The following is a 25,681-nucleotide window of genomic DNA, read 5'->3' as shown; positions in this document are numbered from 1 at the left end:
CTGTTGCATACCTCTACGCAATCGAGCTTTTCATTGGGATTTACGCTTTTGGTATATTCGGAGGGGAAGGGAAGCTGGGATTTTCTTCTCAAAAAATTTGAGATGGTTTTGAGAACAAAAGGATTTGAATGCTCAGACACAGCACAAATGACAGTGCTATTCTTAATTAAAATATAGACATAAATATTTACTTTTTTGGTTAAATTCCTCCACCTTAGCCATCAGTCTGGAGTGAAGGGAAAACAAAACACAATGGTAGCTACTCATGTTTAGGGGCCAGAGAAAGCCCAGGCTGTCCAGTGAATTCAATGAGACTGTACTGAAATGACAAAACAGATTTAGGGTTTAAACCAAGCTCTGTATCAGTTTCACCACTTATCATTAGAAGTCTGTATTAAAACCTAATAATACCTAAGAAGTGCACATACCCATAGAGCAGTTATGAGCATAATGAAGAAATACGAGGAGATGACCTGGAGGAATAGGTATTATGACCAAGGCTAGAGCAAGTTATTTTGATGAATCCTTTAAAATCTCAGAATTCACGACGCTGTAACTCCAAACTATCATCTTTTGAATTTTCAGCATGAAAGAAAAATACAAGATTCCTGGAAGAGCTTTATTTAAACCATCATTGGAAATGTAATATTTTGGTTTTGTGTCATTTTAAAATAACATAAAAATTCATTTTTGACCTGAATGTCTGTTCAGTTCTGAATATATAATCCTTAAGTAGGAAAGCCTTGTTAGTTTCCTTAGTAGTTCATGTTTATAGTTAATATCAAAATTTTGGGGGATCCAAAGTTTGATCTGTTCTGGAGAAGTGCTAAGCGTTCACACCTCCCAGGGGAACTGTAGGAAGGGAGAGTGTCCAGAAAATAACATCTCCAGGTATCTCCAACAGGGCCTCCAAAGGCCAGAAGCATCTAAAAACAAACAGCTTCTCAATTTTGCCTTGTAAGTACATCCAGAAATCAATCTGATAAAGCGGGGAAGAGACAAACCTATAGAAGGGAGAAAGGGAATATAGTATGCAACTGGAAAAAGCCCAAGAGCTTCCCAAAGCAATCTGCTACCAACTGGGAACATTTCTATCCTGTCAAATGCTGCTTTAGGATGCGTCTCCTTCACCTCTCCCTGAGGTTTTCGCCACCTCAGCTTTGCCAAATCCCAAACCAATCATTTCTGTGATCCAGTGAGAGGCACAAACCTTGAGACTGAAAGGAAGAAGGCCATGCCTAGAAGGTGGCAGAACATCATAAATTCCTAATAAAGAAGTAAACTGATTACTGTCAGAAAAAAACAATAGCTCAGAAATCTTTAAAAAATGTGACTATTTGGAAATGTGTTTGCATAGTCTTCAAGGCAACAAATATATTTTTATGAGTTTTGTAGAGGAAATTATGTATTTAAAGCGCTCCATAATCACTGACAAATCTGGGAAAAGACTTCCTCAGCCTCCAGAAGGGAGATAAAGTTCATGTAACGTGAACCTTCATCTGGTCTCTCACCAAAAGGCTTGGGCTCTCCTTTGAACTCAGTCATTCACCTGGACATTCAGCCTTTACTAAAGAGTAGCTGAAATCCATTGCACTGGCACATCTCCTGTGTGCTTGGCTTGTTGAGCTGGAGCTGAGCAACTTGTGTATTTTGAAAGCTGCTCCAACTGAAATTGGATTAAGAGCTCACCTGGTTGCACCAGGCCAAAGCCCTGTGTAGATGTACTCCAGATAAATTTCCAAAACTAAACTGAAATTTCTCTCTGTGGAGTCAACACCATAGGACTTCTTGCTGGTCACAGAATTTTACAGGGGTGAAGGAGTTCCCACTGGCTACCAGTCCAGACAACTTTTTTGTCCTCCTGCAATACTCATTTTTCTTACTGTATTTTGTGGTATCCATTCTTTACTTTGGTTCTTTGAGTCAGACAAGACCGGGTCCCTGAATGTGCGTGTTCTACACAATAGCTAGAGGCAGATATACATCCCATGCAACACTCAGCATGTTACACACCACTCCTACCTCTTTGGGCGTAAGGGGGATATAGCAATGGCTATCAGCTTCATCCTCGCCTTTCACCTAACACTGGATTTCAGTACCTTGTATGTGCCTCAGGACAGATAAGAATGGCAAAAATCTAGATTAACATGTATTTTTATCTTTGCTGCACACTTCTGGCTCTGCTGCTAAGTTAGAGAACTGCAGCTCAGATGTCAAACAGCACATGCTATCACGTGGGAAAGCTGGTTTCAGCCCGTGGCACTGGAGACAAAGATGTCATTTTATGAAACAGAGATGAAATTTCCTGAGTCCCAGAGATTCCCTTTGATCATTGCTCGTTTACCCAATCCACAAACCAAAAATAGAAATGAAAAAGGATGTGTTACCAAAGAGGCAGAAGGGTAAGGAGGAAAGGATTAGGTAAAAATAAACCACTTCTGGATCTGAAAGGAAATGTATGAGGCAGCATTGCATTTGTAGTTATTCCATTAGCCTACAGCTTCAAAAAGCACAGGACTGTCCTGCAAGTCTCTAACTCTCACAATAGCTCCAGCTTTTCCAGCAGAGTCACTGGGAGTGTCGTAATTCACCATTTGGCACCTTGTGGAAGTGCAGAGGGAGGACCCATGAAACGGGCTGGATGACACACTGCCAATGGGACACGTGCCTCCTGCAGCAAAGGCAGGGGACACTGACGGCGGTGTCACTTCTGCACCGAGTGGGGAGAAGATGCTACTGGCCATGGGGTGAGCTCGACTGAAACTAACTCAGTGTGTCTGAGCCACTGAATAATCATCATCTGGGCTGTCATTCATAAGCCCTGAACCACATCTGAAGCAGACAGCCAGACACTAAGCCTCCTTAGCGTTAATGGTTAATGCTACTGATGCTGCAGCACTTAGGTTGCAAGCATTAATGATGCTACAACAGCATTAAGGAATTTGCAAGACAGTATCTTGTCAATAGACTAAAAAAAAAAAAGTTTCCTCTCTTTCTCCCAGGACTGTTCATGCTATTTATTTGCTTCACAGCAATCCTCCTCCTGCTATAGACACCGAGGCAAGTTAGCAGAGGCAGCTCCCTGGAGCACTGACCAACCTCTTCCCGCAGAAGTGCTTCACATTGTATTTTCCCAGAATACAGCTTTTGCATAACACCAGGCTCTAGCACAAGGAACATGGGTTCCCTCAACCCCCAGATGTCCTTTAAACCCAGCTCCTCTGCTCAGCAGGGTCTGGTCCTGCTGAGAGTGTTTGGAGACCAGCCCCCCACGCTCTCCCAGAGGAAGCATCAGTCTCACCCACTCCCTGGGCTCCGAGTGCTGCTTCTGCCTATTAACTCCCAGTCTAAACCATGTAGTTCCCTGTGAACGAAGATACATTTGTCTGTCAGAAAGCTTAATTAGCACAAATGGAAACTGTCCTCCCCATCATCTTCCTCAGACTGATATCCAGCTAAGAAGCAAGGGTGTAGTGCAGTTTATTTTGATTTATGCTCTTGATTAGTGACAAGTGACACACCTGACTACGCTACTCCTTTTGCTACAGAAAAGGGCTATGTTTCAACTTTATCATCCATTCCTACTCTTTCACATAGGGTTGAACAAGGCTACAACAAGGAGAATCCGAAACATCAAAAGGGACTTCATATCCCTCGGAAAGATGTTGAAGGGATCAGGAGCGCAGGTTGTGTTCTTTATCCTCCCAGCAGGAGGCGGGGACCCAGGAAGAAGGAGGCGAATAGATCAGGTGAATGACTGGCTGAGTGGTTGGTGCCACGGTCAGGGCTTTGGGTTCTATGATCTCCGATGTACCTTCGAGAGGCGGGGCATGTTGACAACAGATGGGATGCATCTGACCAGGTGGGGTAAGAATGTTCTGGGGAGTAAGCTGGCTGGACTTATCAGCAGGGCTTTTGTCCTGGTTTCAGCTGGGATAGAGTTAATTTTCTTCCTAGTAGCTGGTATGGTGCTGTGTTTTGGATTTAGGATGAGAATAATGTTGATAACACACTGATGTTTTGGTTCTTGCTGAGCAGAGTTTACACTGGTCAAGGACTTTCCAGCTTCTTGTGCTCTGCCAGGTGCATAAGAAGCTGGGAGGGGGCACAGCCAGGACAGCTGACCCAGACTGGCCAAAGGGCTATTCCATCCCATATGACGTCATGCTCAGTATATAAGCTGGGGGAAGAAGAAGGGGGGGAGGGACACACGTTCGGAGTGATGGCGTTTGTCTTCCCAAGTAACCGTTACACATGATGGAGCCCTGCTTTCCTGGGGATGGCTGAACACCTGCCTGCCAATGGGAAGTAGTGAATGAATTCCTTGCTTTGCTTTGCTTGTGCGCATGGCTTTTGCTTTACCTATTAAACTGTCTTTATCTCAACCCATGAGTTTTCTCACTTTCACTCTTCCGATTCTCTTCCCCATCCCACCGGGGGGGAGTGAGCGAGCGGCTGTGTGGTGCTTAGTTGCTGGCTGGGGTTAAACCACGACAGCTTTAAACTAGATTCAGCGAGGGGAGGGGATGTACTTCAGAGGAACAGGGAAGAATGAGGGAACGCCTCAGGAGGCAGCAGGGAAACGCCTGTAAATCATCCCAAAGGAACTAGTGAAGGCTCCTCCCAAAAGGTGACAAGGCCAGCAGTCCAGCTGAAGTGCCTCTACACTAATGCACGCAGCATGGGTAACAAGCAAGAGGAGTTGGAGACCATGGTGCAATCAGATAACTATGACCTGATTGCTATCACAGAAACATGGTGGGATGATTCATACAACTGGAACATGGCAATCAAAGGCTACAAGCTATTCGGAAGAGACAGACTGGGAAGGAGGGAAGGGGGTGTTGCCCTGTATGTTACAAAATGGATAGACTACGAAGAGCTGCCTCTGAGAACCAACCATGAGCTAGTTGAGAGCTTGTGGGTAAAACTTAAGGATCAGACCAATAAAGGTCACCTTGTGGTTGGGGTCTACTATAGACCGCCTGATCAAGAGGAGCCTGTTGATGAGGCCTTCTTGCTTCAGATGCAGGAAGCATCACGCTCACCGGCACTCATCCTGATGGGTGATTTCAACCACCCCGATATCTGCTGGGAAAGCAATACAGCAGGCTGCAAACAATCCAGGAGACTCCTGGAGTCTGCTGAAGATAACTTTCTGGTCCAGGTATTAGACAAACCAACCAGAGAAGAAGCATTGCTGGACCTGGTGCTCACCAATGCAGAGGAACTCATTAAAGAGGTGAAGATTGGAGGCAGTTTAGGCTGTAGCGACCATGCCCTGGTTCAGTTCGTGATCTCAAGAAACATGGGCCTGGCAAAGAGCAAAGTCAGGACCCTGAACTTTAGAAAAGCAAACTTTCAGCTGTTCAAAGATTTAGTGGATGAGATCCCCTGGGAAACTGTCCTTAAGGACAAAAAGGAATGGAACAGAGCTGGCAACTCTTTAAGGACACTTTTCTTAGAGTGCAAGAGCTCTCCATCCCCCTGTGTAAGAAATCAGGCAGGGCAAGAAGGAAACCAGTGTGGCTGAACAAGGACCTCCTCCTCAGTCTTAGGCGTAAGAAGGAAATGCACAGCCAGTGGAAGCAGGGACACGTAGCCTGGGGAGAGTACAGGGAAATGGCTAGGACATGTAGGGATGGGATCAAGAAGGCCAAGGCACAGATGGAACAGAAATTGGCAAGGGATGTGAAGAATAATAAGAAGGGGTTCTATAAGTACATTAGTCAGAAAAGAAAGGCCAAGGAGAGTGTCCCCCCTCTGATAAACATGAATGGGGAACTGGTGACAACGGATATGGAGAAGGCTGAGGTGCTCAACGAGTTCTTCGTCTCAGTCTTCACTGGCAGCCAGGCTTCCTGCACCTACCAAGTACCGGAAACTCTAGGAGAGGGCTGGGGGAGCGAAGGTCCTCCCACTGTAAGCAAAGAGCAAGTTCAAGACCACCTGATAAAACTAAACAAACAGAAGTCTATGGGATCTGATGACATACATCCCAGGGTCCTAAGGCAACTGGCTGATGTAGTTGCAAGACCACTCTCCATCATATTTGAAAAGTCATGGCAGTCAGGTGAGGTCCCTGGTGACTGGAAAAAGGGTAATATCACCTCTATTTTTAAAAAGGGTAAGAAGGAGGACCTCTCTGTGCCTGAGAAGATCATGGAATGGATCCTCATGGAAGCAATGTTAAGGCACATGCAAGACAAGGAGGTGATCCGAGTAAGCCAGCACGGATTCACTAAGGGCAAATTGTGCCTGACCAATCTGGTGGCCTTCTATGATGGAGTGACTGCAACAGTCGATAAGGGAAGACCAATCGATGTCATCTACCTAGACTTCTGTAAAGCCTTTGACGCAGTCCCACACAACATCCTTGTTTCTAAATTAGAGAGAGATGGATTTGAAGGGTGGACTATTTGATGGATAAGAAGTTGGCTGGATGGACGCATCCAGAGAGTTGCGGTCAATGGCTCTATGTCCAGGTGGAGACCGGTGACGAGTGGTGTCCCTCAGGGCTCTGTCTTGGGACCAGTGCTTTTCAGTATCTTTATCAATGACATATAGACAGTGGGATAGAGTGCACCCTCAGCAAGTTTGCGGACGACACGAAGCCGAGTGGTGCAGTTGACACACCTGAAGGACGGGATGCCATCCAGAGGGACCTGGACAAGCTGGAGAAGTGGGCCCATATGAACCGAATGAGGTTCAACAAGTCCAAATGTAAGGTCCTGCACCTGGGTCGAGGCAATCTCAGACATGAGTACAGACTGGGAGAAGAACTCATTGAGAGCAGCCACGCAGAGAAGGACTTGGGGGTCCTGGTGGACGAAAAGCTGGATATGAGCCAGCAATGTGCACTAGCAGCCCAGAGAGCCAACCGCATCCTGGGCTGCATCAGAAGAGGCGTGGCCAGCAGGTCGAGGGAGGTGATTCTCCCCCTCTACTCTGCCCTCGTGAGACCCCACCTAGAGTACTGCATCCAGCTCTGGAGCCCTCAGCACAAGAAAGATGTGGACCTTTTAGAACGGATCCAGAGGAGGGCCACAAAGATGATCAGAGGGCTGGAGCACCTCTGCTGTGAAGACAGGCTGAGAGAGTTGGGGTTGTTCAGCCTGGAGAAGAGAAAGCTCTGGGGAGACCTTATAGTGGCCTTCCAATACTTAAAGGGGGCTTATATAAAAGAGGGGGAGAGACTCTTTTTAAGGGCAGATAGCGATAGGACAAGGGGGAACGGTTTCAAACTGAGAGAGGGGAAATTCAGATTAGATGTTAGGAAAAAAACCTTTACTCAGAGGGTGGTGAGGCACTGGAACAGGTTGCCCAGAGAGGTTGTGGACGCCCCGTCCCTGGCAGTGTTCAAGGCCAGGTTGGACGGGGCTTTGAGCAACCTGGTCTAGTGGGTGGCGCCCCTGCCCATGGCAGGGGAGTTGGAGTTAGATGATCTTTAAGGTCTCTTCCAGCCCAAGCCATTCTATGATTCTATGATTCTATGATTCTATGATTTATAAGAATGACATTCATGTTTTATATCCATAAAACAGAGTTGATATGTCACCACCAGAATGTCCTCTCCCTGCATTGCCTTCGCTTCCCCTGCTGAAATCTAAATAACTTTTATCCCTCAAAGGTCAGAAGTCTATGAGAAAACCAACACAAGAATTCATGATTCTTTATAATAGGGAACACAACTACAACTGAGTCACAACAAACCGCACAGTTGCATGTGGGATTGCATTTTCCCAGGATACCGGGCACTACACACTGCTCTATGTCCATTCAGGTCAATTGTAGCTTTCAAATCTACATTTTTCCAGGATCAAATCATGTATCTGAACACCACACAAGCTGCAAGTGCTCAGAGAGGACTCTCTTTTTATGGCTCTCAGTACTGAATGCCCAGAAATGAGATGCTATTCACTCTGTAATTTTCCATTTTTGACTAACTGAGACTTTCTTCCTTTCTAACCTTCATGTCTCCCATTGCAACCTCACTTCCAGCTGAGCAACTTACTGAGCTTGCTAGTGAGAGACAGATTTGGTTTCCCAGTACACCAGCTAACTCTTAGGTCTTTGATCATCTGCAGTTGGGCTGCTCCTGCTTTGATCAAAAGTAAGCTTTTCTTGATCATGCTACATGAATTAAAAAGCCTGAGACTTCAATCCTGCCTTCAAGTGACACTTGGATCGAGGCACTGATTTGTCTGATATATTGAACAAAGGTTTTAAAATATAATTGACTGTAATTGTCAGGCACCTTTTAAACAAGACCATTTTCTCCTGCACAAGCCACCCTCCCATTTCGCTCGTTCCTGCAGTGCCGGTTCTGCACTGTTTGCAGTGAGGCTGCAGCACTTATGCTGCAAGAGAGCAGAGTATCGCAGGAAGGATTCCACATACCCTGCAGGAAAAACAAAGATCTTTCCAAAAATACACATTATCCAGTGACTAAGAAATGAGAATAAATGAACCAAGCCCTGCAGGCTTCTACTAAATGTTTATTAAGAGTTTTTGAGAACTTTAGTAATCTTCAACATGGGCTATGAAAGTAAAATGGAAATTTACTGATGCTTGAAGTCAATTATCTCGTGACTCTATAAACAGCGGTACCAAGTGAGACCCTTTGAGCTCTCCTGGACTGCAGCGGGCTATTGGGCATCTACCCACAGCAATATTAGATGCCACAAACATGATCCACACTCTCAGTTGTACCACATAGTGAGCTGAGCTCATGATATTAGCTTTTATCTCCATGGACTGGTTCTACGCAACCTGAAGAAGTGTCTTATGCACTGGGATGAAAAGCTTTGGTTAGCTTGGTTACTCCAGCACAGTGGAGCTGTCTGCAGAGTAGGGCTCATTTTCCGAAACTGTGTAATGAACTGCCCTGGACAGTAAAAAACATTCCAATTGCAAGCTACACTTTAACTTCGTACATTAGTTAAGGTCTGAATCAGTTTATACTGAAATCAGATAACATGATATTCTTTGTTTCTGTCTTACTTGATCCTTTTCATGCCATATTTAATCTTCACTGTTCATTGGTTTTGATATGGCCACTACTCTTGTGAAGTCTGGCTGTCTTGCAATTCTAATGCGCTTATTCTCTCAGTGTGCCTTTGCTTTGGAAATCCTTCATTTTCATCTAATAAATCACTCCTACAGAATGAGTTGTCAATGTCTCTACACCATGTATTAAGTTACTTGATTAAAAGATAAAGAGTAGTTATAGAATATACATGGGTTGATACCACATATGTATGAATAAACATGTATCTATATACATAGATATATAAATGATATAAGCTAATGAAAAGCATATTAATATCTATTTCAGTTAATATCTTTAAACACCAAACCTTTCACAAGAGGTGATAACACACAATAAACTGCAGAGCCATGCAGTGAAATGTATTTACTGTGCGTATGCTGATATATAATTAGTTTTGTGCACTTTAGACATCTCTCTGGAGACATGTAAATATATACAAGTAAAATCAGGTTGGTAAAATGTAATCTGCAAGTTTTCCATTTGGTGGAAAGAATTACTCATTAGAGGAAGGCTTGTTTTCAATTGATATCAACAGCCTGAAGTTGGGTGTCAGATTAAGACTCTCAGGAGATCTAGTGATAACACAGTAAGAAAGGTGATCAAAGGTAAACAGTAAACAATTTATGACATAGCTCTGCAGTTATTCACCACACAGTCTCATCTCCAGTCTCACCTCCATATTTATACAGTTCTTCTTTATTTTGTTGTATTCTCAGCTTTTAGACAGTAGACAAATGGATAAATAATATCTATAACACACTTATGTGCAATATATGTTGCAGCTAGACTTATCCCTAACTCAAAATCCTCATCTTTCAGCTCCACAGTCATTAACATAACATGGACTTTGAAATTTGCATCTTTTATTGATATTATAACCTTTGAAATTTATACCTAACTTGTGCAGTTTGAGCCTGTTTGCATAAAAAACACTTGCATCCTGAACCTCTTTGTCTTTGAAGCGGCTAAACAGATTGAGAATAGTACTGTCGTTCAGTGCCTCACAACTAGTATGTATTTTGCAGTCAAGGGTTTTGGTTCCCCATCCTGCAATCAATGATGGTTCAATCGTCTCTGTCAAGGGTGCCTAGAGGGGGAAATCTATATTTATTAATTCTCTCATGTCTTCAAGAAGATATCTGTCTTTGTGCCACATTCAGTTCTTTTATATGCCAAGTGCCTAAACTGAAGACTTTGCATATACAGACTATAGATGCATACACAAAAAAGGCAACAAAAGTAGAGAGAGAGAGAGACAGACAGACAGACAGCTACACACATACATACATACATACATAGAATGAACCATTTTTCCTTGCTCTGAGCGAAAAACTGCAGCTTAAGCTGGTTCTTTTTATAAAGAACCTTAACTAGTTAAACCAGCCGAGTGACGGGTAGCACTCATACAGGATCACATTACAACGAAGAGCCATAACAGGAATTGCAGCGTTGCTGCAGTTCAGTGAGACTGGATGATTTTTGGCAGGTCAGACTCTGTACTTCCACTTGCCTTTGAAATGCTATCAACTCCACGGCTGTAGTGGCATACGGTTACCAAAATATACTGTGATGATATTTTAAACAAAATATGTAATTTATCCAAAGAGAGTTTTATTTATACATAGGTATTAAATGTAAGCTTCTTTTAATTATTTTATTTTTTCTTTAACTTACAGTCTTTCTAAGATTACCCTGCTACTTATTGAACTTGATACTACATGACTCAGGATTTTTAACCTCTACAACTGAGGTTCCAGGAAGATACCCCAAATATTCACCCTATGCCTGTACCCAGATTTATGCAGATGACCTGCAATAGCCACAGAGCACTTTAGGTACAACTGCAGCCAGTTTCCTGACTATGCACATGGCTCTTCATGACCCTTCAGATAAGTGTCAGTCAAAAGGATCCTACTACAAATTAATAAGTACAAAAAGTGCAATGGCACATCAGTGCTTCTCATATTTTCAAAATAGTGTAAATAAAGGAAATACTCCATTCTTATCTCGATAGAACACTTTTCCCCTACTAGGCCCTGGAAAGATTTCAAGTTAAACTATGTTTTCTTGGAATACATATTCTATTATAAAGAAAGCCTTGGGCCAGATTCTCCAGTGTGCTCTGTGTGCATCAATACTGTCATGTTGGGACATTGCCCGCCCAAGTCCCACTCTCCCACACTGTCACATATTGACACATAGCATTGGTGGGGGAATGGAAACAGGAGAGGCGAGGACACAGAAGTCATCCTCGTGTGTACTGCATGGATGCTTATGACATATTCCAAAATGGCCCCAAGGTCTTGAAGGGGTGTCCTGGTTTCAGCTGGGATAGAGTTAATTTTCTTCCTAGTAGCTGGTAGAGCGCTGTGTTTTGGATTTAGGATGAGAATAATGTTGATAACGCACTGATGTTTTGGTTCTTGCTGAGCAGAGTTTACACTAGTCAAGGACTTTTCAGCTTCCCCTGCTCTGCCAGGTGCATAAGAAGCTGGGAGGGGGCACAGCCAGGACAGCTGACCCAGACTGGCCAAAGGGCTATTCCATCCCATATGACATCATGCTCAGTATATAAGCTGGGGGAAGAAGAAGGAAGGGGGGGACATTGGGCGTGATGGCTTTTTTCTTCCCAAGTAACCGTTACACATGATGGAGTCCTGCTTTCCTGAGGATGGCTGAACACCTGCCTGCCGATGGGAAGTAGTGAATGAATTCCTTGCTTTGCTTTGCTTGTGCACACGGCTTTTGCTTTACCTATTAAACTGTCTTTATCTCAACCCATGAGTTTTCTCACTTTCACTCTTCCGATTCTCTCCCCCATCCCACCGGGGGGGAGTGAGCGAGCAGCTGTGTGGTGCTTAGTTGCTGGCTGGGGTTAAACCACAACAACACAGCACTTGGGCATCCCTGGCATCTTCTGTGCTATGGGGAGCAGTACTGAGCAGCCAAAGCAAACTGCAAATCTCATTTTTCATACAGCCTGTGCTCACATTTGTGGTTCATACAAAGAGATCTCTGTAGTCATTTCCTCGGGCTTTGGTACCTGGTGCCTGTGTCATTGCCACTCTTCACTGCTCCATCATCCATGAAATTAAAGGTGCCGGTCCAATTTGCCAGTTCCTCTCCATTCTGCCAGCTAAACTGCAGCCCTCTAGCAAGAAAATGAGGCAGTTGATATTTTATATCATTCATTAGGTTAAGTCTATCAGCATGAGTTCTCATGTCCTTTTTCTTAACACAGAAATGTGACTACGACACATTCATCAAAAACAATAAAAAGATACCAAGAACCACAAGACATCATTTTACTAGTGGAAACAATTAATTTTCAGTTCCCATAGACTCTACAAGTCCTTGGCTGAAAACAACACCAGATTCCCCAACCAAATTGGAAGGCCTGTAATCATCTGTGCTCATAAACAACATACATATATGTGGAGCAAGGTTGAAATTTCATTCCCAGAGACGCAAGTACAAAAAGCTGGAGACTTAGGTGGAAAACTGCAGGGCCAAAGAAGTAAACCCTCCAAAATTCAATTTTACATCTACAATAGTTGTTAAATATGGTGGGCACTGGGTCCTTCCTCTGATTTGTTGGCCATGCTAGCAAAGGATTTGTCATTTGATGACTTCTCTAAGTCACACTGTATTGATTCTTTTCTCTGTTTGGGAAGATGACATTTTTTTAAGCCAATGCATATCACAATCATCATAACTCCCTGTTTTCCAAACTTTCACAAATTCATTCCAAGACCCATGATGCCTGCAGTCTTCTGGAAACGACACCTATAGTTGGGTAGAAATCTCACATTAAAAAAGCTCAGAAGTCAACGAAAAAGAATCTTGCAGATTATTTTTAATCTTTTCCATTTTAACCCAGTTTCATGATTTCAGAAGCCTGGCAGCTGCGTTGTGAACATTTGGTGCTGCCAATACTGAAAGTTAACTTCCCAGCTGGGCTGTGTGGGGACAGCCAGGAAGCAATCTGCCAGCCCGCTTTGCCCGAAAGAAAGGGCATCTAGAACCCCTCTAGTTTTCTTGGTCAACAGGCTTATTACAAAGACTGGAGAATCTCTCAGACCACATCCATCCTCTAGTCTAATTGGCAGCAGCTATAAGCATAGGAAATTAAGAAGGAACAACATGGGGCGTTAAAATAAGGCCTCTTTGCTTCCTGCAGCAGGAAAGGGGAGTAGTTCTAAACAGCTCCAAAAACATATAGTAGGAGTTTATTTGTTCTGTATTGTGGAAATGTGTGCACATAACTTCTTGTTGTCATAGTTGTTTTAAGACAACCTTGTCTAACTTCAAGTATCTGCAGTGCAGGCATTTCCACATGAGCTAATTGTCTTTGTTCTTAAAAATCAATAGAGATTGGCTCAGTACAGTTAGTTTAGGGAAAGATTCACCCAGTCAAAGGCTGGCCTTCACCCTAGGGTGAACTGATCCATCCCCCAAACTCTTCCTCCATCAGCAGTACAGGGAGCCCAGGGTTGCTTGTAGCATGGGCACACATGAAAGAAGAATCTCACCACCCAAGTGAACTGCAGTGCATGTCACCACAAACGTTTTTCTGACCTAAAACCAAGATATTTTGAAAGAATTTAAGAAGTTTATTCTCGTATGTTTTGTGCCTTTTAATCTTTTTGTTTGTTTTTTTTTATTTATTTATTGAAAACAGACTTTTTGGTAAAGGCATTTTGAGGGAGAAGGGATTGCAAAGAAGCTAGGGAGCCATTTCAACACTGAACTGAGGAAAGAGCTAGCCTCCTAAACTGCCCCCTCCCCTCCCAAGCTGCCTCCCACCACAAAAGGTGGGAAAAAGGCACTATGAAAATATTGAAAATCTTCCTCTGAATCTTTCAAATGGATTTTCATTTCTTGCATGTTCTCCAGTGCTCAAATTTTGCTTTTTCAAAGAAAAACTTTTTAAGTATAAACATGGGAACATTTCAAATATAGAAGCCAAATTTTTGCTCATAGCAGACCCATTCTGGTTACTTCTTAGTTAAATACATCAATGCAATTCTCCTGTTTTCAAAAAAATTAGAACAAGTGGAAGAGACTATCCTGATTGATTGCCATAAGCATAATAAGATGATATCGCACACTTACATCTTACATTCAGCTTGGAGAGAGCTACTTTGGTGATAAATTTGGAGAATCGCATCAAAGGGTGTATAGGTTATGCTATAATGGCTATAGGGTAATGCAGTGCTATGGCTTGTCAGGGCGTCCCATACCTTCTACATATTGTTCTAACAGTTTTTAATCATCTGAGGCTGCCCAAGGTATGACTTCCAAGTAGAATATTGGTGTGAAGAAAATATGAGAAAATTCTGACTTTTAGTAAGACACCTTCACTTTTAGGCTTGTTGAAATAAACACTTGTGATTCTCTCCCATGTACCACAGTCTAACACATTTTTTTGCCACACTGTAACTGGTATGGAAACATGTTTCTTTTGAATGTGTATGTCTTTGTAAAAGGCATCTAAATATATGACCTTAAAAATATGTTTTAATTGCTAAGGGCAGCACTGAATGATACATGGGGAGAGAGAGAAGTGTGGGGAAACCAAGTTGGAATTATACTTTTAAATTGGATTTAAATTAGATATTTTGGGCTTAGATATTTACTTGCAAACTGAAATAGAGAGCATTAATCCAGATAAATAGCTGGTGTCGGTGTGTCCTTCAGAGGTGAACTCTCCTAAAGCATAGCCAATATTCAGGCAGATGAAATGAAGAATTAAAACATTTGGTAAAGTCCCTTCCCTTTGTACCTCTTCACTCCACATGTAACAGCTGGAAGGAAAGCTAAGTAAATGCTCAAAGGCAGAGGGGGGTGAATCTGTCCATAAAGCAAAAGAAATTATAAAACCACTCTTTAATGCCCTCCTCTCATCAAGCCTTTTTTGGGAACAGTGCGTCCTGCAGCTGAGGCACCAAGTTTAAAGGAGGACATGCACATTTTGGGTAAGATCCAAGAGGAGATCAGGAAGACTAACACTGAGGAATGGTAGATATCTCTTATAATGAACAGCTTAAAATACTTAGCTTTGAAATGGCAGAATGGGGGATCTAATTGAGGTACAAAAATATCTAATGAGGGCAAGCAAGGGTCTGGGTATGACACTTCTACATGGTAAGGACAAAATACAAAGTTGTGAGCTGAGCTTAGGGTCAGGAGCAAGCTAAGTGTCCGACCCTGAGCCAGACAGGGAAGGGGGACCACACAGTGCTCTTCTTCCAACAGGTACTCCAGAGGTTAACAACACAGACATATATACACAAAACACACCACCAAAGAAACATTACACAGCTCATAGGACTGTGTGTCTCACTGTGAGTCTGCAAGACTGAGACCAAGCTGCTGCATTGCATTTTCTGGAACGATGGTACAATAAACCTCTTCCTCCTAGTAAGAACAACTCCCATGAATAATGGTTTGTAGTATTAGGACTGAGTAGAAATCAAGGATGAGACATTTTAAAACACTGACCTGAATTAATTCTGTTCCTAACAAGATTACTGAGAGTTTTACCATTGATTTCAATCAGCCTTGAGTTGGGAGATTTCAATTTTAAAAATATAAAATTTTCTAATCCTCTCAGTTGTGAGTCGTAAGTGTTCATAAAAGCTGTCTGGCCAAATTTGCAAACAGCCTGAGAAAATAGAAGAGAGACATGAACTGCTCCATCAGTATATTTCTTTGGCATATTATGGTAGTTAAATTCTAACACGTTCACTCTCAGCACTAACTACATTTTAACAGGTAAACAAAGAAGCGGTAAATTAAGCTTCTGTGAATCAGAATTGCAATAGAAAAGCACATGCAGGATGGAAACACAGAAAAGGAAGAGAAAAAGAAGCAGAACAAAAAAGAGGGTAAGGAAAGATTAAAAGAAAGGAAGGAAAGCAGAGGAAATTACTTAGACATAGAGGTCTCCTATGTAATTTAGACAGTTCATGTCAAAGTGTTTAAAAAAAAAAGAAAAGCTAATTTTAAGCCTGGGATCATTACCAATGATTACCAATGGTGGAACTTCGCCATTTGCTCAATTTGCCCTAATGTTATTTCCTTCTAAAATTACTACATTTCCCCAACGTGTGATGCTGATGATGACAAGGGAAGACTTTATAAAAGATGTAATAACCAGAAGCACTCTTAGTGCAGAGATGCTATGTTTTGCCCATTCACTGTAAGCAAATTTCTCATCAAGGTTCATGGACATCATTAATCACAGGACTTACCCCTAACAAATAAGAGTATGAGCAGTGCTGTGCCTTGTGTTAGAGAAACTCCATTAAGTTGGATGTCTTCGCAATAAAGACCTTGAGTTTCAGGTAAATCTCAAAGCAATATTTTGATCCTAATTGGTAACTGTAAATGTTGAATTAGCATGCGGTCAAATAAACACTGGTGTAATGTAAGAACAGTGTGAGGAGGTGAAAAAAACAGAAAATTAACAAAGCAGCAGTAATTCTGAAGGGCTTGTCAAGAAGCAGCAGGAAGCAAAGTAAAAAGCCTGTTGCCACAATCCAAACAAGAAACAACAACTGCACAAGCAGAGGTTTTAATAGCAGAGGTTGTCAAACAATTATGAGGCTTTTAACTATAAGGAAAGAATGAACAAGTGGATAGATCGCAGCAAGAAGCTTCATATCCATGCTGCCATCACACTGAGATCCCACCTCAGTGGTGTCTCATTGCCTTTCTAAAGTGCGAAGGCAAGGTGAAAATTCAGTTCGGACAAGAAGGCAAGTCTTTTAAAAGGGAGCTATTCCACAGCTAATAAATGGAGAAGACCCAAAAGACTTTAAGCACAGCTGGTGGTCCTGTCTGGGCTCTAACCAGAGAGCAGGCCATGACCATGTATGCAGCAGAATTTATTCAGGAAAGACCCACATGCTTTCAAGGCATAAGGGCAGTTTGGTGCAAGTAGCTGAGTAACACAGTGATCAGCACCTATGGGTAACGAGGGCTGAGTGGCAATGGGGGCATCATGCAGGTGGTGCGAGGAGAGGGCATGGAAGAGCACCTGCCACTCCAGTGCCAACCCATTCCCCAAAAATCACCAGCTCATCTCATTTAATCCCAGCTAGAAGGCTATTTCCACTCATCTTTCAAGGTGACAGCTACCACTACCCCCATCCTGCATCTACCAGAGGCAGACTAAACCCAAAAGCAAGCAAAATCAGACAGAAACCAATGTCATTTTATATCGGTGAAGCTAAGCCAAAATCTGACTCAGCTTGCTGGCCTACCACAGATGGTCAAGCAAGGGGAAGCAGAGGAGTCATAGAATCATAGAATCATAGAATTGTTTAGGTTGGAAAAGACCTTTAAGATCATCAAGTCCAACCGTTAACCAAGCACTGAGGAGTCTATAGACTCCTTCTTTGAAGGGGTGAAAGGAAGACACGAATGTCCCCAAGAGCAAGGCAAATTACTTCATTTTCTTTCTGAGCTCCCTCTCTTATTTGTCCTCACTATTCCTGCTCTTTCTTTCTAGCAGTTCTCATACTCCTTCTCTATATGCATTCTCCCTAGCAAAGAGGCCACTAGGAGGTGACAGCAAGCCCAGCTTTTGTGACTCCGGCTCCTGTTTAAGTAATAAGCTATATACATTAATTCTGTATACATCATTAATAATTTTATAATCATATTTCTATGATGGTCATGGTGCTGCACTACACTGTTACATACTACCCAAACACAGAAGCCATATACAGTCCCTGCCCTGACAAACAGACAGTCCAGGCTATGTATAGGCTTCCTAAAGTCAGTGGAAAATCACTTACTTTCCCTGTACCTCAGTTTCCCCGTTTCATAATTCCTGTGTCTTTGAGAGGAGAAACTGAAGACTTCAGTGTTAAATGATCACGCTACTCTCTTTGAAAATGGAAAGTGATGCCCCTAGCCTACTAACAGGAATGTCACAGAGGTATAGGAAAGTCAGATGGTTAATCTTGCTGAAGATCCAGTTCCTTCTTTCTGCAAAATAAGGCAAATATGACTCACTGTGTCCACAGGGTGTATGGAAAATAAAATGAAAACAGTGGTATGTATGAATGACCTGCAGATGAGAGTGATGATTGAAAACACTCAGATCAGAGAGTAAGAGGAGGTTGGGTAAGAAAGGAGGATATCAGGAGTCTCCAATGTGACAGACTGCTGCACAAGTGAAGACAAACATAGGAGCCAACAGAGATAACAATAAGAGGAGTTTTGGAGAAAAAAAAGGATCCAGGTTTTTTTGCACAAGCCAGAAACAGCAAGTTTATTTACACTGCACTTGAAAAGACGTCAGAGGGGCTCGAAAGGAGTAAAGCATCCACTAGGTAACAATGAGACACTGAGATCAAACCCAACCCAGCAGAGTCAAGGCAAACTAGCCTCTGTGTCCAAAACCTCCCCTTCCCTGACAAAAGGGCCAGACTCAGTCCCTGAAGACAATGAAGTTAGATGACAAGAGAAAGGCAAATGCTTATTTGAATAGTTTAATATCACTTCAAACACTCCAATCCATTTTGAAATAAATATTCAAGGCACAGCAATCTAGAAAGACACAGCACAGATGAAAGAAAGAAATGTAAATCTACCTGTAGCAGTCCAGGTCCAATTCACCTGTGCTATAATGCCAGAAAAATACCATGTGTGCATTGGCCTCTTTCAGTGGAGAAACCATGGGCCTAACCCTACCAGGTATAGCACAAAGAAATAAAACATTTCTGGGGCCAATTCATGTACTTGAGCAGGACGCTCCCCTTCTTATGTGAGTCCATAATAAAACTCACGTTTGCATTCAGTGGAAGCAGAGTTGAATCTGACCAATCCAGTATAGAAAAATACTTATTTCTCCAGTAAAATTAGCAAAATGCAAGTTTTAGTCTGGATACATACACATACATACTTCTGCTCACTGCATTAATAGAGACCAATCTTTATCTCAATGACCTATGGCTTTGCAAGTTGACTGACAGTGGGTAACTGCTGAGCTGATTGCTTGCTATCTTATTGGGAGAAAACCCTTAGAAAAGGTTTTGAAAATGTATGAAAATATGTGGGAGAGCAGGAATGGTATATTCACGACAAAAGAAAGAAATTAAATAATATGGGTCACATGAAAAGCCAAATATGGATGGAGGATGTGGGAAATGGGCACGTCTGGTTACACCACACACTTGGCCATACAGTATTATACCAGGGACAAGCTTGGCTCTACATGTTAGAGTGAAATGGTAGTAATGAAGTGGTGGAAGAGTATATTTTGACTAGCATGAAGAGAAAAATTGGAAACATAGGTGGGAAGCTTCTGGATTATAACCACTATTATACAGAAAAAAAAAATTATCATAAGCTATCTTTCTTATGCAGGTAAGGAAAGGGGTAAAGATGTCTGGGGATTGATTTGCAACTACTGAATAAAAGCTGCTTCAGAAATACCAAAATGGTGGTATAACCTCAAGTTATGAGAGTCTGGTATTAATTATAGGGTACACACACATAGGAGTGATGTTTTATTCTCATTTAAAAGATGCAAAGCTTTCAAATAATGCAGGCTGCCTGCATGGGAGGGTTTGCTGTTTCTTGCTGTGTGATTCTTTGAGTGCCCCCTCTGACAGACCCCAGGGTAATCTTTGTTTAAAGTATTTAATAGCTTTGAAAATGTGTTCTCACTAGGCTGAAAAAAAAATAATTTTAAAGGGGCAGATTCCCTTCTTCAGCTGACTCTCACCCTGTGCAGAAGTCAGGCTGTTAAAAAAACAGTATTTAGTGAATTCCCTGCCAATAGAATATTGGTATATAGCAAAGTATTGCTCTGATATTTTTCCCTTGCCAAAGCAGGCAAGGACTGTCCTATTGATCTCTCCCATGCTATAAGTTGGGAGATGAAGACAGGGACCATTTCAACATTTTTTACTGTAGTGGCAGTTTCCTGATGTAATCCAGGATTATTCCCTGCTGGCCAAACAAGAGCTCACAATAAAAGGCCAGCCCTCAGCTGAGCATCTGATTCAAAAGAAAATTCAGCTGAAAGCTGAGCATTGGAAAGCTGAGTCAATACAAAAGCAAGTGGCAGCTCTGGATTTAAGCAGAAGTCCACAGCATTTAACCTACTTTAGCAGATCAATGCAGCGGATTTTTAATCATCACATTAATCCTAAAATAAAAATAATTACCCCAGAGATCTGTATTAAAGTCCCTTAATTATATCTCATTTCATCATCCTTTTTACTCAGGATCAGGAGCTACAGAGATCAGAGGTTCCCAATGTCATTCTCCAGCTTGCAGTTTAACTCTCTCGTTAGGACTTTAGCTGATACTATGGGGATGAGGCATTGGCCTTGCTGAGAGCACCCACATCCATCCCACCTGCGGGAAAACTGAAAAAGGGAAAAAAAAGGTGGGCAGGATTCTGCTTTCCAATGACACGGTACAAAACAGCAGGGGAAGGAGCAGAGAACATTATATGGTGGGTGAAAAAATGTGTGAATATCTAGAAATTCAATCTCTACATTCTCCCCTTCTTCCAGCAATGCCAGAAGCTCATTAATATCTTATTAAGGGGAAAGAGAGGACTTGACCGGAGGCTGGGCCCCTTATCAAATTTCACTGAGCAGAGTTTTTTTCCTGGAGCATCCTCTCCTGCCTGCAGTCCTGCCACCCCCACAGCCAGGCTTTGGGAGCATGGCCGTGGGCAAACTCAGGACCACAAGCTTCCATGGTACCCTCCACAGAGAGCTTCAGGTGGGCTTTTATGGCAATAAAACCAGCCCATTCCCTGCTTGTAAGGGCAAGTGGCATGGCACAGCTTATAGCCATACAGCTAACTTTTCCATCTTTCTCCCAGAAAAGGGTACCTTTGTTCACACTGCTTATTGGGACCAGTGCCTAGTCTATGCTGTCCCCTGCATTGTGCCCAAGCTGCTTGTTTTAGGTCAGATTCCCCCTGCCTTGCTGGTCTTTACCCATTTCCACCATCTTCTTGCAGAAAAACAAGCCAGCCCTGTGTTATATTTAGGCTTAAAAGCATTGTACATTTACTGGAATAGTACTTCAGGACAATTTTCAGGTTTCTCTAAATACACTGGGGAATTTCTTCCCGCTGCCTTGGGAAGAGGCCCAGAGGCCTGTTATTGTTGCAGATGTTGGGATGCAAGCAAAGGCTATCATAAAACAAGCAGCATGTTGAATCCTAGTGAGTAAATGGCTTTAGGTTTAGGCAGTGTCCCCAAGCTCCAGCTTGGCAAGCGGCACCAAAGTTATAAATATCCCACTTCTCCTCTGCAAAGGATGCTCTCTAAAACCACCAGCTCCACCGTGGTCCCTGGAGGTGCAAGCTATAACACGTCCAAGGAACCTCACAGCCAGCATCAGCTTCTAACAGGGGACTTAACACAGGAGGTTTGTGAAAGAAAAGACTAATTAAAGGTTACAGCTACCCCTGCACGGAGCGGACTGGCAATCAAACTGCCCAGGAACGGTCACCATAATGTACTGCAGGGCATGAGAGTGAGAGAGGGAAAGAAAAAGTTAAAAAGTACCTTCATGATAATATTATGGTAATGATGTAGGCTGCTATGTAAATCACCTTTCTATCATTAATAACTGACAGCCTGAGACTGCCACATCCTGCATTTTTATTACCATGAAAGATGGGAACTACCACTTCCCAGCAGAAAGGAGTCAAAGTGCTTTTTCCCTGCATTGAGTGGGGGGGAACCCTCTTTGAGACTCTTTCATGTGATAAAAAAAGGAAAAGAAACAAATCATTACAAGCTGGAATAAAAAAATAAAGTGTTTTCCAGTCAAAGTGACAAAATGTATGCACATCTCCCCGCTTGAGTCTCTTTGATGGCAGAGTGCTTAGAACCAGATTTTCTCCTAGCAAGCCTGGGAATCGGACATCACCCTTTTCTGCATTCCCTCCAGCCCGCTGATGACAGGAGAGGCTCCCAGGGCACGAGGCAGGACAGAGACTGGCCACAGAGATCACTCAGTGGAAGAGTTTTAGTTGCATCTTCTCACCATTTTATCTCTACTTTGCTATTTTTCATTTCAATCTATACTTTGGATTTATTTTTCATTGCTGTAATCCTGTTGCAGTCATTTCAACTTAGAAAAGCAAGTATTGGTAGGGCTGCAAGGCCTCTAGGACAAATGGGAAAAACTGAGAAAATAAGGCAAGATGAGACCTGAACTGGTCATAAAGACATCCTCTCAACACCAAGGCAGCTCGGTACTACCCTTGTCTACCTAACAGGTTCCTGAAGCCCCCAAAGATGGAGATTTTATACCTCCTCAGGTAGCCTTATTCTTTAAAAGGTTCCCTTCATGGTTAAAGCCAAATTTTTCCTGCTGCAATTTAAGCCCATGACTTCTTGTCATCTTGTGATGATGTGTTTATTACCTTCCTCTTGGCAGAAATAGTTTGGGTGTTTCAAGACAGTTATCATATCTCCCCTCAATTTTCTCCAAGCCAAACAAACACGTTTTCTACACCTCTGCTCATTCTTGCTGCTTTCCTTTAGCTCCTTCCAACTGAGTCACATCTTTCTGGAAGTGAGGTGCCCAAAACCAGACAGAGTCCCCCAGCCAAGGCCTCACTGCTAAGCAAGGCACACAAATTGCTCTGTGGATAAACTACAACACTCCTGTCTATACATATTAATGTCATGCTTGCTGTTTCCCCCCAGCAAGAAACATTTGCTGATTTGTCAGCATTTTGCTTGCTCTTGGTACAAGGCAAACAGCTACATGAGTTGCAAACCAGGAAAGAACCTGGATCTCTTCTGACAAAATGAAGCTAAATTCCGGTAAAAAATTCCACAGCAGCTGCCTACACTATTGAAACCCACTTACCTCAAAGCATGTAAGAGAAACATTCCCCTTTATAAAATCATACAAGCCATAACACCTCAAATTAGATTTAAGTAAAATTAACTCTGCATGGGTCAAGGTTAAACACTTGAAGATCCCCACTGGTGTTTGCTGTAAAAAAAGCAGTACCATTTTCAGATGAAAGACTGATGTGCTCTACAACAAAGCAGTCTCAGCAGTAAATTCATGAGAATACAGCAGTGAAAAAATAAAGTGCTCTCTCTGTTATTTGGAACACTAATATTGCAACTTTGATTTTAGGAATTTTATCTGCATGTTTTTTTCTAAAGACATTAAAGTTTAGGCAATGAGCATGCTACCTTAATTCAACCTCTCAAGCCATTTCAGCTTGAACTTACATAGGGTGAAAAGCCTATATGGCAGGGTCTGATCAGGAGCAAATACTCAGGTGGTACAAGTCAGTCTATCTTAAGTTAAGTAAGAAAGACCTAGATTTTTACAATAGCTGAGGATTACAACACAATCTAAGAAACACACAAATCATTATATTCTGCCTAACATTCTCCTTTATTAATAATCTAACAGACATTACAGATGCCGGATGCACCTTCCCAGATTGACAAGATATTAATATTGTCAGCACAACACCGAGAAGTGGTTTGAACCGTTATAATGGTATGGCTGGATCTCTGTCTCCATTCAGCCCAATCAGACTTTTTCCTATTCCCTCAAATCCCCCTTACCTTTTGAGATAGTTTCTCCCATAGAGGATCTGCTGCAGCAAGGTGACCACAGCAAAGGTGCAGATGAATATGAAGAACAAAGTTCTGTTTCCCAGCAAATCCCTGCTTGACGAAGGGTCAGGGTATCCCATCCTTAAAAGCCACTGAAGCTCCGCTGGGTAAAATTCAGTTCATTGTCGCTTTCATGCCCTTTTTGCTGGAAAGTGGAGGGGAACGCTTGCTGGCTTTTCTCTGAGCAATCCAAGGACAAGGTATCCCATTGTTTGGCCCTGCTGCCCCTTCCTTGCCCCTTTTGGATGTCAGCTCCAGGATTGTGTGCAATGGCTTGCTTCCACGGTAAAGTTTCCAGGAGATTCAGATGTGGGTAACATCTAAAATCATCTCTCAGAGCTCTTTCAGCACAGGCAGCCTGTGCTGTGCAAGAGGCATTCTGTTCCCTCTAAGCCTTTCTTGAAAACCCACTGCTAGCAATTATCTACTTCAATCCCATTTTCATATTCCAGATGGGGGAAGCTGCAAATAAACCAGAAAACTACAGCCAATGGCAAACACAGGGCTCCGGCAACCTGTGTTGGAAACACAGTCGTCAGCTTTTCTTTGCTTCTGCTCAGTGATTCCAACAAAATGTGCTTGCAAGGAGATGTGACTGGGGTGTGCTATTATTGAACAGGCATGTAACTATCATGAGGATTTCATTCAGTCCCCTGCAAAAAACAGCAGCAGCAATCTGGTCAGGCTAGCAGGAAAGCTGCATTTTGTGTAGCTGTGTGCCGTCTGTACCATGCCTTCGGTACTGTAGCATTTGCATGTGGAATGCAGTGCCTTTAGTCATAGACCGCTCACTATTTGGGCTCCTATATTTCCCCTGGTTATTCCTCCAGAGTAAGCATTAGCAAGGTTGCTGTGCATCTTTTCAAGGACAGAGCTCTCAGTTCCTGCATGCTGATTTATTGGAGGCTCTGAGTAGCCTCACAGCTGCAGAAAGGGAGACAGCTTCTCAGTGCAGGCTCTAAGAACCATTCATTTAAAGAGACAAATATTCTGATTGTTCCTCCACCAGAAACAGTTCTCTTTTGAAAGGGCAAAGCAACAAGACCTTGTCCATGGCCATCATAACTCCTCTAAAAATCTCCCCATTGTCAGGAGAGGCTCAATTCAGCTCACAGGGAAATCAATGTGAGTTTTGTTGCTGATTTCACTAGGAGCAAAATCTGCCTCCAACCCTTAGCTTCTTAAAATAACACTGCAGAACTGGAAGCAGAGCAGCTCTGTGCAAGCATAAAAAAATAGGATGTCTATCGACAAATTTTCAAAGGATGCTCAAGGTTGCATGCAATATTTGTTGTGAGTGAAAATAGTCACATGGTATATGCAGAAGGGCCGAATGAGCAATGCCAGCACTCCTTCCCAGGGACCCTTTGAGAGTTTGACTTGTCAACTACAGGCCTCCTTGAAAGCATCAGGCCTCTGCAGAGAACAATTTACATTTTTTAATATTATTTTACACCCTGCACTTAAGCAAGCAACGGGCAACAAAAGAGCCCCTGCAGATTGTGAGAAGGGCTTGGGGAAAAGGACATTACAGTAAGTTGTGTTGCAAACACAGATTTGCTGAGCATGACTGGGCTTCATGTGCTGTGTACAGCACTGACTGCTAGTCATGTAGGCATTGACCCTGCAATGGGCAATGTAGCTACAATGACACTGGTAACATACAGGGAGTCCAGGCCACATCACGCTATACTCCAGTCAGCATCACACCAGAGCACAGGAACCCAGTAAATAAGATCTCTTCCATCACCAGAGGATCAAGTATCACTTAACTAGCAGGGGATGGGATGCTATCAGGGGCCCTCAGCCTGTTGATCTGAGGTGTGCTGGAGACACTGCAGCACAGTCGAAGTCTGTCGAAGTGGGGCGCTCTTGAGGTAATAGGAGCCAACAGGGAAATATCGGAGAAATTCCTCAAGGGAACCAAGGGGTGTTCCTCCAAGAAGGTGACATGGAGCCTACTGATGAAGCCTTTTTTCTCCAA

At 42.8% G+C, this 25,681-nt stretch overlaps 1 protein-coding gene across 1 annotated transcript in view; it reads right to left on the bottom strand.

The window, feature by feature from the left end:
* LOC309601593 (alpha-2,8-sialyltransferase 8E-like) overlaps positions 1-23,777 on the bottom strand; it is a gene marked incomplete at both ends in the record, with an annotated part of 38,336 nt that extends 14,559 nt beyond the window's left edge. Inside the window, 2 exon segments of the mRNA XM_082334697.1 lie at positions 12,096-12,203; positions 23,647-23,777. Of these exon segments, the coding sequence (XP_082190823.1) occupies positions 12,096-12,203; positions 23,647-23,777 (239 nt within the window).
* Positions 23,778-25,681: the final 1,904 nt, after the last annotated feature.

Source organism: Platalea leucorodia (assembly GCF_965183815.1).
Source record: "Platalea leucorodia genome assembly, chromosome: W".
In the NCBI taxonomy this organism is placed as follows: Eukaryota; Metazoa; Chordata; class Aves; order Pelecaniformes; family Threskiornithidae; genus Platalea; species Platalea leucorodia.
This window is presented reverse-complemented; position numbering and strand designations above follow the sequence as displayed.